At 36.3% G+C, this 19,200-nt stretch overlaps 1 protein-coding gene across 2 annotated transcripts in view; it reads right to left on the bottom strand.

Annotated features, from left to right (window-relative positions):
* Positions 1-19,200, bottom strand: part of MARCHF1 (membrane associated ring-CH-type finger 1) — a 77,313-nt gene that overhangs the window by 39,436 nt on the left and 18,677 nt on the right. For both annotated transcript variants that reach the window (XM_045552056.1, XM_045552057.1), the window contains one exon: positions 9,588-9,768. In XM_045552056.1, the coding sequence (XP_045408012.1) occupies positions 9,588-9,768 (181 nt within the window). The remainder of the gene's footprint in view (positions 1-9,587; positions 9,769-19,200) is intronic.

Genomic DNA, 19,200 nt, shown 5'->3' with positions numbered 1-19,200 from the left:
AATCTAGCTCTTCCACATACCAAATCTAGGTTCTTTCCACTACATTATACTGTACCCCATTAGGCAAATATTTGCAGAGATATGTGGACATTTCTACCCTGCAGAGATTATACATTCTTGGCCTGTGGGCTGAAGCTAGCCTTCAGATATGTTTGTTTTCCCTGAATAGCTTTCAAGTATAAATTTGTTACTATTATTTAAAAGATGGAAAGAGATTAAATTAAATCTAGAATTCTGGTTTCATTTGTAAAATAGTAGATTTGGTAATAATCAACTAGAGTTGAGTAGCCACTACTTCCTTTAGAGTAGGCACGTTTATTTCAGAATGCCATAGACCCCACCAGTCCTTATCATACCCCCAGTACTGTGTTATTTGCTATTTATTATCATGAAATTTGACTGCTCCATTCATTTCTATCACCTGTCTGGTTGCTGATATAAAGGAAGTTTTCTGGGAGACTGAGCAGATCTCCACAGACACTGTCAGTCATTTTCCTCGGCCAACTTGGACAGGGTTATCTTTGTGCATCTTTCTAGCCCTAGTTTCCTACACTGATTCAACAACCTTTTCATCTTAATTTTCTTCATTACGTTATTCCCCTAATGGAACAAAGAGGCATGAAAATTTGCACAGATTTCCCTTGAGTTATAATGCGATAGCTGGAATTATATCAACCCTGTCTGGAATTACTAGAATTATTTCCTATATAATTTTCAAGTCTATTTCAAAATATTGTGTCTAATTCATTTTCAAATTCCCTACCTACATCCATACCCACCATAATATAAATTCTCTGAGGTCAGAAGATTTTTGTCCATCACTAAAATCTTAGTGCCAGGTACAATGACTGGTACATAATAGGTGCTCAGTAAATATTTGTTCATAAAGTGGGAGTGATGAATTGTAATTGGGTGTTATTGGAGCCCTCCCTCTCAGTGTGATCCTTCAGACACAGCTGTCTGTTGTGTAGTCTTATATATGAACAGAGTCTACTAGAAGCTTACAAGTCTCTTAGGAAATAAGCCATTTCCTTGATGCAGAAAAGGAACTAGCTCCAAACCTTCAAAAACTTTATTGATAAAAATACTTCATGAAAATATCAACCTTTGTATTTAACTGACTCTACATTTCAAGAAACCTTAGACTTCAAGAAAACAGAATATCTTTCTTAGACTCAACTAAACTAATTTACTTCGACCTTAAACCTACACTTTTTGTTGTCGTTGTTGTTTTTTACTGTACTACATAGAAAATGGCTTTCAGCCCATCCTGCCTCTTCTCCTAGGGTCAGAAGTCTTTCATGTATATGCCTCCGGACTGCAGAAGAGCTTTACTGTCGGGAACCACTTGAATTTTCTGTACTTTAACCTTTAACCACCAGCTTACAACTTATAAGAAAAAAGAAAGTGCAGCCTGGACTCTGATACTTAGCTTCCAGCCACCTTTTTGGATGCTGCTCAATACTAATTGCCCTCAAACACTTTCCTTCCATTTCTTTGCTTCTTTCTTTTCTTCTTCTTTCTTCCTCTCTTCTGTCCTTTCTTCTTCCCTGCTATGACTTTAATATTTTAACTGTACCTTTTAACTTTTTGGCTTATTTTTAAAAAAGTACAGAGAGGGTACTTCTTGCTTTTCTCACCACGGTTTGCTTTAAAGAGTAATGAGAAAGATTAAGAAAGCACACAGGCCATTTCTTTAGCACTTGGACCTTGGGCTCCTTCCTCATTCAGCACTTTGTCCTGTGAAACTTAAGCTACACCAAACATGAAGGATTCCCGCTATATACCTGATTTAATTTTTCTTCTGAACATTTAAAATACATTTGAAAGTGAGGTCTCTTTCTTTATTCCTTCTATTTTTTTTTTAAATAAGTTGATCCCTCACTTTGCTTTTCATGAAATCACAGAGTTTTAAGTTAGAAGAAACTTGAAAGATACCCTACCCAGTCTCCTCGTCTTAGAGATGAAGAAGCTGAGATGATGCTCAAAGGGATTAAGGGTCAGAACCAGAATTAAAACCTCACCTTCTGACTCTAGCCTGGTACTCTTCCCTTCACTGTTGGAGTGGATTATTTCTTTTTATTAAGTTAGGGGTGTACAGCGTGCCCTGGAGGGAGGTGCTGGTGATGGAAAGGCTGTCGTGCTCTAGGTGAACCTCTCTTCCCTCTGTTCGTGTTTCCAGGGGCAGCGACCTCCGTCAGAACAACACAGCTAGCCTCTCCTTGATCATCACACACTTCCCTCCTGTGCCCCTTCCCCACACACGTTATAGTCTTCCACGCTGTACGAGCCACAAGGGCAGATTCCGCTCTGTCTGTGGAGAAGCGTGTAAATCAGTCTAACCGGGGTAAATATTCATGTGCAAGATGACAGCATTGGTATGATTAGGCTACAGGTCATACATCCATGTGGGAAACAAGAGCAGAGGAGCCACTCGATACCATTTAGAGAAAAATAGGAAATTGGAAAGAAACGTACTTTGGGGAGGTACATTCTATTTTAGAGTGAAAGCTTTCCACCATGTATCTTATTAAAATGTTGATAATATCACACTGGCGTGTTGATGTATGTACAATGGGGCTAGATACTATCAGTCCAGATAGATCATATCAAAGTGTCCTTCATTTCTCTCTTACTTATCAAACCAATAGGAATTTCATTTGATATAAAAAATTTGCTTTAAGAAAAGCCATGTTGATTTCCAGTGCCTTACATTTCAAAAAATTAAACCAAAAATTCAGGGAAAATTTCTTCTTATATTTAATGCCGAGACTTGAGAAATTATAGTAATGGATTATGAAAAATATCCCTGCAGCTGAGAGAGACATCTCTTTACCTGAAGAAAAATTTAAATATGAAAGTGATTTAAAAATCATAAAATGATGCTTTCAGGAAATCTTTATTTGTAACCCTGTGTGTGATTATGTGTACATGTGTGCTTCTGCACATTCTAATTTGATGTTTTATGCTTTCCATGTGGATCATTGGAATATTAATTCCATAATTTCAACTTAGTTTATGTTTCAAAAATCAGAGTATGCAATATATAAAAGAAGTTCCATTTTGCGTGTCCCTAGTCCTTCTTATAATAAAAATGGTCTTTCTCAAGGGTGGAAGTGTTTCTTGTTACAGACTTCAATAGCAATGTATGTTACGATTTTCTTTTTACATCTGGAATAGTAACGCAAGGTGACATTCTTACCAAGCAAGTGAGGGTATGTTCTTCAAGCAATATTTTCAAAGAGAAAAATAGAGCTAAAGAATGTATAACTGGATCTACTAATAACAAAGCACTGAAGAGAAATGTTCCATTTAATCTATTCCAGCCCACACTGATTATTCAGGGATTGTTTGCTTAAGGCTACTTTGGGAAACCCTGAAATTCCGTGCATATTCCCAATGCTCTCCCCATAGTGTCCTGGATATACAGCTGCTAAATGACCCCTTGTTGATCAGCCTAGGTTCTCTAAAGCATGGGGAACAAAAGAAGGAAACAGTTATTTTTGCTATGTGTTTATAGGACTTTTGTTCTGTTTTGTTTTACATGTATTTAGATATGGATGATCCTACCAAGACCATTTGCATAATGATCATGACAGTCACATCAGGACCAAACGCTCTCTCTTTTAGTCACCTGCACCAGTCCCTCTGCAGTTACAGGACATTCTCATGTCGTTTTTCACCCTTCCATAGTGCACTACATGCTGAGGGCAGGGGTTTTATTCTATCTTATTTAATACTGAACATGACTGGCACGTGGTAGATACTTAGCCCAGTAAGTCGAGTGAATGAATAAACAGAGTATCATCAGAGCCCTCTTAGCACAAGCAGTCAGAATGTAGTTTGCTGAGGATGTGGACTCAAATCTGCCTACAGGAAAGGACTATACTTATGGGCAATGCTTCACAGAGTAAGCTCTTTCACTGTCCAGAGAATGATTTTTTTTTTGAACAAACTGTTCTATGATATTGATCCCAGGTGAATAAACATTTGTTTGAAATTTCAAAAGATGAATTAACCTACTAGTGTTTTATTTAAAATCAAAAGGATAAATGTCATGTGATAAATCCCAAATATCTATTAGAATGAACCATTAGACACTGGTATTTTCCATTGCACAATTCATTATTTGATACCAGACATGTTGGCACTATTGTCTATACACACTGGACTATTATTTTAATAGAAATATCAATTGAGTTCTGAGAGCATGAATGTGTTAAGGCAATAAAACAAATAAAAAAATAAAACGACAACAACAAAATTTTAGTGGAAGGGTTAATGGTCCAATCAAGCTTTGAAATATTTTTCTTTTAATCTTTTTTGTTATATTGTCATCTACTCATTTTGTCTCTTCCTATAATAAGAAGCTAGGAAGACTGGTGGGCTCCTCTTTCTCAATGAATGAAGCAGTGAGAGTAAAGGGAAGAGTGTTCAACTGCAGACAACATCACCACTGGACAGTGAGAAATTTGTTGTGGGAAACTTACCTGGCTCATCTGGAGAGTGTAAGTTTCCAAACAAAATCATTTCCTAAGAGTGTCCAAATCACTTAGATTTTCCTTAGGGTTCATATTATAGTAGAACTGAGACTGAGTGCAAGAAGATAAGGGAACACATATGCATTCACGATTATGAGTACGAATTTTTTTTTTTTTTGCAAAAATTTAGAAAAGTTTTTTCTGAGCTCTACTAGGGTAGAGATTTTCATTGCTTGTAGATTTACATATTTGTGAAGAAATGGAACAGCAAACCTCCTCCCCAGAACTGGGCTCTGATGAAAGGGGAACAGCATAGAGACATCAAAACTTCATTTGCTAAGGGTTTTCTTATCACATAATCTCAAGTACTTGGAGTAAAATTGAGAATTTAAAAGGATGCCAAAGAGAACTCCAAGAACCCTAGAACGATTTCAGAATGTCCATGGCCACTAACACTCTTGACAACAGTCAAAAGAGATAGACGATCACCCAGAACTGACTTCAGCATTTTGTAGACTCCATTCTATAAGCCCTTGATTTTTTTTTGTTGTTGTTGTTGACATTATTTAAAACAGAAAAGGAGTAGCTATGGTAAATGTTGAACAAGGACTATTGCCGAAACAGAAATGAAGGCCTGATGCTCTAAGATGAGGGAAGAAAGAGAAACAACAAAAGGCAGATGGAAAGGCTTTCAAAACACAGCAGGCTGGGAATATAGAATGAAGACAAACGGGCATGAATGTGTTTCAAGCTATTGAAGTTGTTAATGTTTTTCAGCCTGCAAAATAATTGATGTGCATATAATGATGTAAATGAGTTATTAGGAAAAATACGGGGTCAAATATTTTTGTTTAAGAAGGAAGATCTTAGAAAAATTTTTATTTTAGAGAGGTTTATCTTGGAAAATTTCCATCAGAAATGGTAAAACTAACGAAAACTAAGTAAAAACTAAACCTTTGATGCTTAAAGAGGGAGTCTCAGCTATTTAGTGGTAGCGTGGCACAGTGCAATGAGCACAAGCTTTAGAATCAGAGAACTTTGAGGTATGTGATATTGAGTAAGTTTATTATTGTATCTCATTTTTCTCATCTAGAAAATGGGCTTGATGTGCCTATACAAAATGGGGTTGTAATGGGGGTTGAATTAATTAATGATATATCCTAAATATCTGACACATAGGTGGTGATCATATTAATGAGATAGAAAATTCCCCATAATGATAAGTAAATGATGCATTTTGAAATTCTTTTATGTGTCATTGGGTAACATTATTCAATAAGAAGCAAAAAGATTCTAGCTAGGATTCTGGCCTTATCCCCTGCCCTGGTCAATTTTAAAGCTATTAATTATAAGACATCCATGTCAGCAGAGTATCAGTAATAATCTCTGGGCAGTTAACCTGCTATGGTAACTTGGACTGGCCCATGATCTTCTGAAAAATGAATTCTTACACAAAATTAAAGAAAGGAAGGAATTAATAGTTTATCAAATATAGCTTTTTTAAAAAAATAAGTATTTCAATGAAAGTACTGTAAGTCATTGTGGTGAAAATGTAGAAATACCAGGATGATTATTCTTTTTTATTTGGCATAATTAATTCATTCAGAACTTATATTTTCTGGGATTTCCAGTATTCAACTGTTTTTGAACTATAAAAATGACACATGCATATGGTTCAACCTAATCATTAGTAAAACAAAGGTAAGTTACTCATTGGCTCATTTTTTTTGTAAGAATGAAACAAATTAAAGGATGTATGAGTTGAATATTTTGTATTATATTTTGTAAAATAGTCTCCATACGAAAAATTATATTAAGAAATATATTAAAGGAGAAATAAAGTTGTCAGTAGCATATGCTGTCCTCATAAAGTTGGTTTCATATCCCACAGTTGGTTTCTCCTATTCAGGAGTGGTTGAAACCCAAATCCCATGCAATTCTTCAGTTTCAGAACAGATGAGTTTATGCTTCCTAATCAATATTGAATGCAATTCCAAATTGCACTGAGTAGTCACTGGGCTTGCTTTATTTGTGACTTTGTGACTTTTCTGGGCACTGAGAATTATTTCTGACCCTGGGTAACTCAGCAGATTAATGGATCTTTTATTGAGTGTTACAAAGTAGCTGAGCTACTGATTTAAAGATGATGAAAATTGTTTTTCCTTGAATAAGCCCTTCATTTTCTTTTCCCTTTAAAGATTTTCTTCTGGAAACATTGGGATACCTTAATGAATTTAGTAACTGTACATTTTGGAGGAGCAGTAGTTGCAATTAATGAAGTAATGTTTTACTGATATCTTTAGAGACTATTAAGCCCCAAGGTTTGTCTATGAAGATTTGTACCTTTCTACGCAGATTTGCACCTTTGTACTCTATAAAGTCATTTCACCGAAATAGAAACTCCTGCCTCCAGTGGCTAATGACAGAAATTCAGAAACATTAGCTAAATTAATCGTTTCATGTGGTTGGTCTTTAGAATGTCATAAACTATAATGGAATTACTGAGTTGAGAGCATTTAATTGGTTGTGTTTGAAATATATTCTAACCAAATGGTATCCTTGGCATTCATTATGACCATTTAAAAACTACTGAAGAAAACCATTGATGAATCTTAGTGCCATCAAAATGAACCAACTAGAACAGTATAAAAATGCCTAATATCTGTATAGTTCGTATCACCTCAGAATCTGAAAAGTCATTACAAATGCTGACTCTTACGTATGGTTCCAGTGCCTCACATTTTAAAGGGGAAAGTGAGAATTTGGAATACTTTCCCCAGGCTTTTAAAGCCTACATAAATCATGGAGGGAGAAACAGAATGCACGCTCCTCATGTCTAGGACTCCCGTGTTAGAAACAGGGTTGAAAGTTCAGATCCCTCCCCCGGGGCCGCCGAGACTCTCAGATGAGTGGAGATGACATGAGGCCTCAGGATCAGAGAGTGAAGGCTGAGGAAGGTGGAGAACTTGAATCTAATGGCCTTGTGAAGGCTCCAGCCCCTCCTAGCTCCACTGGCTGTTGTCATATGGGAATGTGGCTCCCAGATACTGTGGTTTTCACACAAATTCAGATGTGTGGAATTCCACGTGAAATAATCACATATTTAATTGTCGGTAATTAAAATTCCAATTTTAAGTCCTGTGGGGGAAATAAAACACATTTGTGGGGTGTCAGGAAGCAACCTCTGGATTAGATTCTAACACCCTGGTACATGAATAAGTGCTAGTAAAGATGAAGGATGTTGAAACTCTATCCTTCATCAATATTTATAATCAATCAATGGAAATGTTTTTAAAAAAGAAATAAGGATATTTCATTAATCAACAGATAGTAGGTGCCCACTGGGTTGCAGCAACATACTCATTATCATGAATATTTTAAAAGATAGATGTATTTGCTCCCTTTTTCTTGTTTATAAGCAGGTTTGTTGAGGAAAAAAAGGAATGCTTGATAGGGTGATAAATTGTTGGAAATAAAATATTAAGAAAGGATTAAAGTTGCACTTAAGGGGTGATTCTACAAAACTGCAGGTAGAATAAGAGGGCTTTTCAAGTTTCTTCCCAGCATTATGTTTTGTTTGTTTTATTAATACAAAAAAGCAGGTGGTAGTGGTAGAAACTGTAAAGAAGGGAGAATATGCATATCTTACTATCCTAGATTGTTGCTCTCAAATTGAAATATTATATTTGACAAAGTTGAAATGAAAACTTTATATAGATGTAGGGTGGGAAAAATGGAGAAGTATGCAGATGCCATGGAATAATTTGTAGTTCCCTGAGGGGTAAGAAGAAAAATTTAGAGAATTATGGAGCACAATGTGTCATTGAACTACCCCAGACAGCACGCAGCATCTGCTCGGTGGATAAAGCAAGGGACCAGGAATTTCTGGTGCTGGCATTGATTGCTGTGGGCCCTAAAGCATAGTGCTGAGTGTTACCTTTTGGTACTCAGTTCACTGGGTATGTTAAAAGAAGACAACCTACATCCCAAAATCATTTTGTACATCATTTTTGATGTCTATAAACCATTTGCAGATCTTTAAAATCAAGGCTACTATGAAAGCAGGGAGTGTTATTCTCCCTTTCCATAATTTACAGAATTAATGAAGAATTGCAATGGCCAGTCATCAATCAGATGCCTACTGGAATATTCTTGTTTGCTTTTCACCGCTCCTCACTCTGGAACCCATCATATTTATTTCCAAGCAATGTTCTTTCTATCACTTTTGCTTTGCATTTAATTTAAATGGAAAAGCAGCTCCAGGCTGATTATTATTTAAATTGTTGTCTCCATACTCTTTCTTCTGAAAATGAAGCATCCATATATGTAAGGCTGTAGTTAGGTAAAAAGATGAATGAGTTACAGGCTAAAATCCAGGGGTCCAACTATCAAGCATGAATTATATAAAGTTCATTGTCCCTGTTTATATCTATCCTTTACAAGTTGTCCTTTGGTGGCTTTGAGTGAGATGCTCAGTTTATATTTGACTCACAATCTTACCTTCATTCTTTAGAAAAAAATATAAATGAGAAATTCGAAGATAAACTTTATAGACAAAAAGATACTTACCTCTTTCTCATAGCTTGATGCATAATATGGAAAATATTTTTCTTTCTACTTACTCTAATTATACGTGAACCATCAAACCAATCCCCAAGTAAAAGCAAGCATAAAAAATAATCTACACCTTACACAAAGTACCTAATGCCTTTCAAGAAATTAGATGAGTTCGTATTAATTAATATAATCTAGCATCTAATCTTGGGAAGTGACCTCAGTAAATACAATGTTCTCACAGTTCTCATCAATTTAATTACATTTTTTACAAGTATATTGTGCATATATGTGTTTATGTTTCTATATATGTATTCATGTGCACACACACAATTTTTTTAATTGTGGAGATTGATACATAAATCAGAGACCCTAGAATATAAAACAGAAAAGGAAGGCTTATCTGTAAAGACTCGGCTGCATTTTGTGAATTGTGCTCAACACAGGACATGTACCCTTGCAGATATTGGCATGTTAGAAGAATCTTATCACAGAATAAAATGGATTTTTAAAACAAGCCTATTTTGAGAGTTCTCCCTCCCAAAACTGTACCTTCCGGAGGGGCTTGAGCTTGGTCTCCATTATGAAGTCATACTTGCAGAGCTCGCAGCAGCGCGTGTCTGAGCTCTTGATCCACTGGTGGAGGCAGGACTGATGGACGAAGCGCAGGGTCCCTGTGCAGCGACAGGGTGTGATGAGGGGGCTCTCTTCATCCCCTTCGCAGTGACAGATTCTGAGGCAGGATACAGAAGCCAGTATAAGATATCGCAGAGAAAACTTCTTACCAGTGTATTTCTACACTTGCTTATACCGGGTGCTGTTAGTAATAGAAACTGCAACCTAAGATTAAGAACATGTGAACATTTCACTCTAACTTTGATGCTAGAACTGAATCTATGATCAATACAAGTGGAGCATCCCTAATCCGAAAATCTGAAATCCAAAAGTTTTTGAGACCCAATATGATGCCATGAGTGGAAAATTCCACACAGCCAAAACGCAGGCCCACGAAACACAGTTCATTCAATGTCCCCAAGGGAAAAATAAAATCACCTTCAGGCTAAGTGTATAAGGTACATATGAAACATAAATATTATAAATTTTGTGTTTAGACTTGGGTCCACTACTAAGATATTTCATTATGTATCTGCAAATATTCCCAAATCCTAAAAATTCAAAATCCAAAACACTTCTGGTCCCAAGTATTTGAAATAAAGTATACTCAACCTGTATTAATTTATTTTTACTTGTATAGTCATTTCTGGACTCAAGACATGTGATAAGTTGTTAGACACTGGCACATCAAAAATGCACTTTCATTTCATCCCTACACTGAAGCCAGGTTTTAACAGTATAACTATCAAGCTATGTCCTTGCAAAAAAGTCTATGGGCTTTCATATATAAAAGCTATGAACATATAATTTTTTTAAGGAATTGAAGTCTCATAACTTCATTGTGCCATTTTTGATGATAATTTTATGGGGCCATAGTGTATAATTTAGTAAATATTGTATCTTACCAATGTTAATAAATTTGGAAAAAATTTTAAGGTATAAGCAGAGAATGAAGTTTCCACAGAAAGTCTTATGCTGAAAATATTACAAAGATTTTCTTGGGAAGGCGCATACCTATTTGGTCACATTGACTGGTCTAAAATGTCAATAATCATCATTGTTTAATAGTCACAGAAATTTCTGGTCACATAAAACTCAAGTACAGTAAATCTTATTGTTTGAAAATGTTAATTACTATATCTGCCAAAAAATTTAGTTCAACTAGTTTCTGAACTACTATGAGTTCTAGTTTCATAGATTTGCAGTCTATGAAATCATTATATCTATATTCAGATTTTTAAAAATAATTTACTTTCCTCTTTGGATAAGACTTTCATAATTCTAGGTGATGAATTCAAATCTTAGCTGTTCAATAATTCTAATGATTTAACCAGCTCTTAGAAGTTGCTAATATTTTTAATTAGAAACATTGCTTTAAATTTGTTACATTTAAAAAGTTTTTTAAAATCTATGCAATTACTTTTTAAAATCTGAGTCACAGTGACAGGCTGGAAGAATACAGGAACTGTTGCTACAGCTCTTTCTTTTTAGGTAGACACACCCTTTCTTCAGAAGCATGTTTTTAAAGAGTGGATCTAAAAAATATGTGTGTGTGTACATATGTGTCTATATATGTGTGCATGTGTGCATACACATGTGTAAATATGTGTGTGAATATGCATGTGCATGTATGTGTGCATATGTATACATGCATGTGTATGTGTGCATATTTGTGTGTATGTGTGTGTAGATATGTGTGTGTATACATGTGCATATAAATGTGTGTGTATGGGTGTGTGTGTGTGTGTATATATATATATATCTTAGCTATCTCCCCAGGGGAAATGAAATGGCTACTCAGATTGTTAGTGCAGAAAGATACAGGAATCGAAACTCAACACTCCCCCAACCTCAAAATAAAGAAGTAGGACAGAGTACAGTAGTATTTTGCACCCATTTCTTAAGAAAAGTAAAGTAAGCAAAAAGGGATACTGACATCTAAAGTCCTGGGTGGGTGTGATGGAATGAGAACAAAGGCAAGTTCAAAATCAATGCCCTCTAGCCCTGAGCTGAGTTAGAAAGTAGTAGTGTTGGATGTAGTATTACATATAAAAGGCCAGTGTGGTGGGGAAAAACTAAACATTATCTGAGCACCTATTCTTTAATATCAAAACCTGAAATATCTCCTCTTCAAGCCTATTCGTAAGGAACTGGGTTTATTACGTTTTGTATCATGCTTGTTGTCAATGCAGTGTCGCAGCACACGTGCTCAGCAGATCCTAGTAGAATAGAGCTGAATTCAGTCAACAAAATATGACTTCTTATAAAAGTAGCCATGAAAGTAAATATGAACTTTTATAGCACTTAATTTACTTGTAATATTTATTTTTGGAGGCACCGAAATCCAATGAATTATAGAAAATAAGAGGTTGATATTTCTTAAGTCTCTGTACCTCCATCTCCTGCCTACCTGCAGAGATACTCCCTTCAACCAGGAGTCAGCAAACTATAGTCCAATTGTATCCACTGCGTGTTTTTAACCAATAAAGTTTAATTGGAACCAGCCACATCCACTGGTTTGTGTGTTGGTTAGAGTTGTGTTTGCAGAACAACAGCAGAGTTGAATAGTTCCTGCAGAAACCATTTGACTGTAAAGACTAAAATGACTAAAATATTTACTATCTGACCCTTTTCAGAATATGTTTGCAGACCCCTGCCTTAAAGTGTACATGTGATTTCGAGTTAAAGTATGAATATTATGGACAATAATGAAAACAAATTTTACAAAATAAATCACCCAACTTCTACACGTAACAATACAGCCGAAGTGAAGGTTACATAGAGAAGCATGCAAGAAGAATAGTATTTTATTTTATTAAAAATAAAAGCCCCTCTTGGCCTGACATTAATGTCTGCTGTTTCCATGAACAAAGTTTCTCATTTGAAAAAAAAATATTTGCAGTTAATGCCATCGGATAATTCATCACCAAAAAAAGATTGTGTCAAATGCTCTACAGCTGCCAAAAAGATTCTGTGGCTCTAAGTTTTTTACGGACATGAAAAGTAATTTATTCATTAGCAGCTTTAAACAAAGACCTAGCTGATTACTGAGTTCAAACTGAGCTTACCAGCATACTGATCATAGTCTTGCTTCCTATGTCTTATAAAATCCTTTTAGAAAATCTCTGCTAAAACTGTTACCTGAAGCACCACTGGCAAAATCATTTTCTCATAAAATTAAAGTTATTTCCCATAGGGAAATTCAAAAGCTAGGTTCATTTTCATTCCCATTTCACGATTTATTTTTTCATGTTTTTAGCATTTTGAACTTTTTCTAAATTATTCAGTTCAAGTTGGACCCCAAGAGTCTTTTCAAGCCATGTTGAGATTGTTCTAAATGATTTTAAGAGCTAAACATCAACTTCAAATATCTACTAGAAATAAAAAATAATGTGATAGTGCTATTAAAGAATTAAACAATTCCTAAATTGATATACTTCACACAAATCACAATTGCTGAATTATAAATGAAAACACAGTAATGAAAACATAAACATGCTTCTTCCAACAGAATAATTGTGTAGAGAAAATGATTTTAATAATGCAATAAAATTACATTGTAAAATATTCATAATTTTGATATCTTTTTACCTGATGGGAAGTTGAGGCTTGGGAATTGAGTGATTCTATAAAATCATTGATGATCCACTTCGGTATCTGCCACTTTGTGACAGAAACAAGCTGAATTCACAGATTTTATTGGCATTTTAGTATTTTAACAGTCTGCTTGCATCTAATCAGCATGTGCTGAGGCTTTCACCATTTATGACTTGAATGAGCTGGTATTTCCACATGATTTCTAGCTTTCTGTGAACAGCCGACCATAAAATTCTGTGTAACAAATTAAGTTTTAGAATTCTTTATTTTGTATGTGTGTGGTGCTTAAAATCCCTTGCCTTAATGTTTGAGTTTTAAGAAAAGCAAATGTTTTTTTTGAGGGGGGAGGGTCTTATATATATTAAAATGACCTTTACCATTCCCCACCTCCTCCCTTGCCAAGGCTTCTTGGCTCTTGTAGACTAATATATATTTTTTTCTGTATAAGTTTTTTTTAATGCACCGCTTACAAAATCATCTTTGTGAGGGCTATAGTGGTTATGCAACTTTGGAATTTTTCATTCATTCATTCATTCATTAATCATTTCATTCATTCACATTTTCTTAGTTCTTGTTCTATGCAAAAGAAATCAGACAGCAACAGCATCAGTGTGTAGGGCTAATTGAGAGGGAGAGGAAAGGACCAGGAGGCAGGGACTCTGTTTGGGCAACTATTGCAATTATCAAGATAATAAGAATCTGGACCAATATGTTGACATTGGGGCAGAACAAAGAAAATCTCAGCCTGCAGGGTCTGCAGAGACCTCCAAGGACCCTGCTTTCTTCCCAAGACTAGTTGTGTTGGCAAAGCACGTTTACAGTAATATTCAACTCCTAAAGGCAGTCACCCCTGCCATCTTCACACAGCATCTCACGGACGGCTTCACAACTCTCTTCTCCCATATCCCATGCTGTTTTTGCCCCTTCCCTTTTGAGAAGCCTATCTTTCTAATGCTAGCCCCTTACTTCCCTACCTACCTTTTCCTCCATATTCTTCTCTAAGTAATCTTTAAACACAGTAATTATGGCTACTGCCAAGTTTGTATTGGTTTAATTTGGGTGCTAATCCTTATTCAAAGTTAATCATCATGCTTCACAGTTGGGCACTCATTCTCAGAACTCACTTTACTAAGCTAAAAAATTATTAGAAATATTTTGGGCAGAAGCCATATTGAAAAGTATTAAGCAGTGGGTGAGAAATTAGTGCTCAAGTTAATGAGTGAAGAGACATAATCTCTCTCTCTTTCTCTCTCTCTCTCTCTCTCTCTCTCTCTCAACATAGCAGTGAAAGGATAGGAGACTAGAGAAAGTTTTATTTTTAATTTCATTTCATTTTATTTTTAACAGGGAAAACCTGAACTTGTTAATGAGCAGAAATACAGGTGTCATGGAGAGGTAGACATTTAGAAAACATAGGCAAGAGAATACCCAGTTGTTAGATGAAGGTTCTTGAGAAGCCAAGAAAGTATCAGAACGAAGTATGGTAGAGGAATGTCTTTGGATAAGTGGAAGAAGACACAGGGACACAGACTCCTTTTCCTGAGTGTGAGAGGTAGTTGAAAAATGATAGGGGAAGATGAGAAGGAGGTGGAATTAGAGGAAATTGCAGGAGCTGGGGCCGGGTGGTCTTATTTCTCTGATACAGGGGACAACATGCAGGCTAAACAGAAGGGAGGGAGGCGTGGGGTTAAGGTCTTACAGAGGCTGTAAAGAATCAGAAAAAGCCACTTGGAGAATGTGATAGAAAATTAACCAAGCATGAATATAAGAATTGTGGAGCAGCCCCGAGGTCCCTGGTGAGATTAGACAGCACGAATTTACAGTAAACGCTGTTAACATCGTGTTGTGACTCGGCAGTGTGCCGCAGTCAGAAGGCAGTCCTGCAGCTGGTATACACTCTAACAGTCTTGAGATCACCAGGCCAGAAACTGGAAGGACAAAGAAAAGGAAGATTCTGGCGCATCAAAGAATGCCTCATTAAAACGACGGGTCATGGGGTCTAGACTCTGAGCAGGGTGGCAATTGAAACCAGCTTGTGGTTTATGTATTATGAGAAATGGGTGGGTTTGAGAGACTGGAAGTTACGTAGATTGTGAAGAACTGATGTAGAGAGTGGGAGGAAGTGGGACAAAGAATGTGTATATGTAGAATATTCATATCCCTCACAGATGAATTCATATCTATTCTGCTGTACTTTTTTCCCCATTGTCATGGAGAAAAAAATTTTAAATATTATATAGAATTATTTGGTGCTTGATATTCAGAAGCAAATCAAATACTGACTTACCTCCTTGCTCTGTGCTTCCAGTTAACTGGAAAGGTTCTCATTTTACTCATTTGTAAAATAAGGTTAAAAATACCTCTTAGGGTGTCATGAGGATTAAATGAGATAAAAAGAGTGCAATACCTAAGATGTGGAAGGTAATCAAGTCTTCTTAAATTTTATTTTATTCATTTATTTGAAGCATATATATTTGTAATTGGCTTTGAATTGTTAATTTCATTACTGCTAGTCATGGGATCATGGGGTCATTACTACTATTACTACCGATTTGGTTTACCTGTGGCATTGCTTTCAGTGCATTGGGATTGGATAGTTTTAGCAGCTAGTTTGTTTAAAGCAAATGTCTGTAAGGCCAAGATCATAAATGCTGACTCCACACAAGTGAGTTAGCTACTGACACATTTGAACCCCAAGATCAGTCACATCACAGACACGTCCCAAAGAAAACTTGGCAAGGGCGCATATTTGGGTTTGTGTAGAATAAATTTGAGACTGAATTCAGTTTCACTCTTCTCTATTTTGGTGGCCTCAGACAAGTTTTCACGGTTGGTTTTCTCATCTGCAAAATCTTACATGACTATATAGTGAATTACTTATAATTTCATGTTGCCTGGGCATCCATTTTGAATACGGGTTTAACTTTCTCATACCAGAATAGAAGCAGGGCTCAGTCACCCTGGACACAGTTTCCAGTTCTATACCACACTCTGATAGCTCAAGCCAGTGGTCAGCAATGAGAACTTAAATGTATCTCTCCTGCTTGGAGACTGGGCTCCCTTCTTTCTGGCTGCTTCTTTTGGGCATTAGACCATCCACTAGGTGAAAGAAGTATTTCATGGAAGGCACACTGTACAAATCTACATTCACCTCCCCTTCCTTTCCAGCAAGGACAGGGCTACTAGCTACTCTGGTACTGGAACCCCAGTTTAGCTTGGAACTCTTAAAACAGGCTGTTATGAGCCTCAAATAAGATCTCTGAGAAAATATTGCAAAGCATAAACACTATGCCAAAGTACAATATTATTGCCAATATGTAAGTGAACAATAAAATTCACAGCAATCACTGCTAGGTACTGTAAATGCAAGGTGTTGCATGTTTTTATAAAAGTAACTCAGTTTTTCATATCTGCATTTCAGTTTACAGGACTCTGTCATATTTCACCTCAAAGGACTGTGATATAAGCAAGGGAACAATTTCTTCCATCTCCCCTCCTGTTGAAATTATTTTTCTGCTAAGCTACTAATACCTTCCTCATACTGAAGTCAAAGGATCTTTTCTAGTTCTTCATTTTTCCTGATCCTTTCTGCATTGTTGACTAACCCCTCCCTCTCAAAACTTCCTCTTCTTTTTTTTGACTTATTGACACTATTCTTATATTATCACCCTTAAAATTGGGAACAGTGAAATTAGCAGGGCATATAAAATGATTGTAGGCATTGGGATAGTCACTACTTATGGAGAACAGACCAAAAAATGTGTAGGATTCTGGTGTCTGGGAAGGTGAGAGAGGTTAGGGAATAATATAGAATTTAATATATCTAAATTCATGGTTAAGAACTCTTCTGCCATATTTCAAAATGGTAGGTCAAAGGGGCCACCTTTTAAAGTATGCATGTAATAATTTTAGGACAAACTAAAAGAAGCAATAATAATTCCCACACTTAACATCTCAGAGGAGAAAAAGGCAGCTGTCTTCAGATGTGGGAAAGTATATTGTGCAGAAGAGCAACTGGTCTTGTTTGTCCCACCGCTACCTAGATCGGATGAGAAGAAGCTAAAGGAAACAATTTCCATGAAATATAAAGAAAAAAAATAAACAGAGCTTTCCAAAGGTGGAATGAGCTGCCCCAGGGGAGTGTGACTTTCCTGTCATTGAAAGTGCTCAGGCAGAGGTGGGGTGACTACTTGGCAGGCAAAGTGTAAAAGGAACCCAAGCAAAAATAAACTACATGACCTCAAATTTCTTTTCCAGTGCTGCGATTCCATTTTTTCCCTTTCCTACAGACTTTCTCCCCACCCCCCATTTCTAATTTCCTTGTCAGCATTTCCCGTCTGCTTATCTTAAGAGTTATGTATCCGATCCTTTGATTTTCCTCTCTGCACTCACTGCCTACAAGTCTTGCTCCTCTGCCAGTGATGTTAAAACATTCATCTCCAAGATCTGTGCCTCTCCAGTGGCAGAAACCTTCAGCCGGCTCTCTAACTCCAATACTGGGGCATCCCAAGGGGACACACACTGCTTTTACATCTCACCATCCCCAGGAGAGCTTTTCTTCTCAAAGGTCCCATTCCTTAAGTATTCCGTTCTCTTAGGGTAAATAGTTTGCTTCTGTCTTTGAACCTGTTATGTACTTCAGATCCTACGTTCAAATTGCCGTCGATATACCAGTACTTTATCCCCTCACTGTTTTTCGTATCTTCTTCCTTTTCATCTCCATATTCATCTCTCTAGTAGTTTTGAGTTGTCAACAGATACACAAATTGTCTTCAAAACATTGCTCTTTCCATTAAGAAATCATTTTTAAGACGTACAGTTACTCAGATCCTCTTAATATACTGCCACTCTTTAAGAATTCTATCACCAATCAAATAAAAATCACAATTGCTTTACCTGGTATTCATGTGACCTTCTGTGATTTGGGTTTACCTTACCTATTTTGCCATCTTTTCCACTAATCCTTGGCACGAAAGTGTAGTAGCACAGTGCAGAGTTTAACAGCTAATAAGCTGTAGTTTTTGACATACTTCAATTACTGCTGTGCCAAGATCTTGACTCCTCTCAGCCTAGAAGGCAGTTTAGAGGTCACGGGTGTGTTGTCCACTTACCCCAGTTGACTCACAAATGTTACATTCTGCACCTGACATGATGTGAAAAATGCTGGAAAATACTGGTGTGGTTACTAAAAGTACAATCAACATGAGATTTATGGTTTTGCCTATCAGTGAGTGTTAAATTACTTCATCTCTGTGTTTCAAGTTTCTCATCAGTAAAATGGGAAACTAGCAGTGTCTCCTTAACAGACTGTTAAGGATTAAATTAATTAAGTGATCAATAAAGTTTAAATAATGTTTTTTCAATTAATGGTCAGATGGCTATTTCCTGAGTCTATTGCATTCATTATATTAAAGTATGTCTCTGGAAATTTCTTCTGATATGATCTCATACCCTGGATATCTTCCCTGTCTTGAAGACATCTCACCTAAATTAAGACTCATCTAAATTTAAAACTCACGCCCTTTAATGAAACAGTTTTTCCTTCCTACAATGCTCTCTCCATTTCTTGAGCTGTCTTTGCTCTTAAAGCCTGTACTACACAGATCTGGTCTTTGCTGTTTATGAACAGTTTAATTTACACAAGTTCTTGTATCATGAGCTGAATAAATTTATGTTTAATAATTTTGGAGGTGGCAGGATCTTTTTGTGTATGTATATGCATATTAAGAGTAATTTAAATAATGAGAGTATGGAAAAGTCAGGGTAAAGATGGCTAAGCACTGGACCATAAATGGACTGGAAATGTTATATTTTAAGCTTTTATTTAAACATGTAGAGAGTATAGACCAAAAGAGCTCACTTAGTGAGATGATTTAGCAATTCTCAGAAGTTGTTACCAACTACCTGTGTTTTGTTTATGTTTCGGGAAAATTCACTTATAGTGAAAGTGAGA

The sequence above is a fragment of the Lemur catta genome, chromosome 5, assembly GCF_020740605.2.
Source record: "Lemur catta isolate mLemCat1 chromosome 5, mLemCat1.pri, whole genome shotgun sequence".
Classification (NCBI taxonomy): domain Eukaryota; kingdom Metazoa; phylum Chordata; class Mammalia; order Primates; family Lemuridae; genus Lemur; species Lemur catta.
This window is presented reverse-complemented; position numbering and strand designations above follow the sequence as displayed.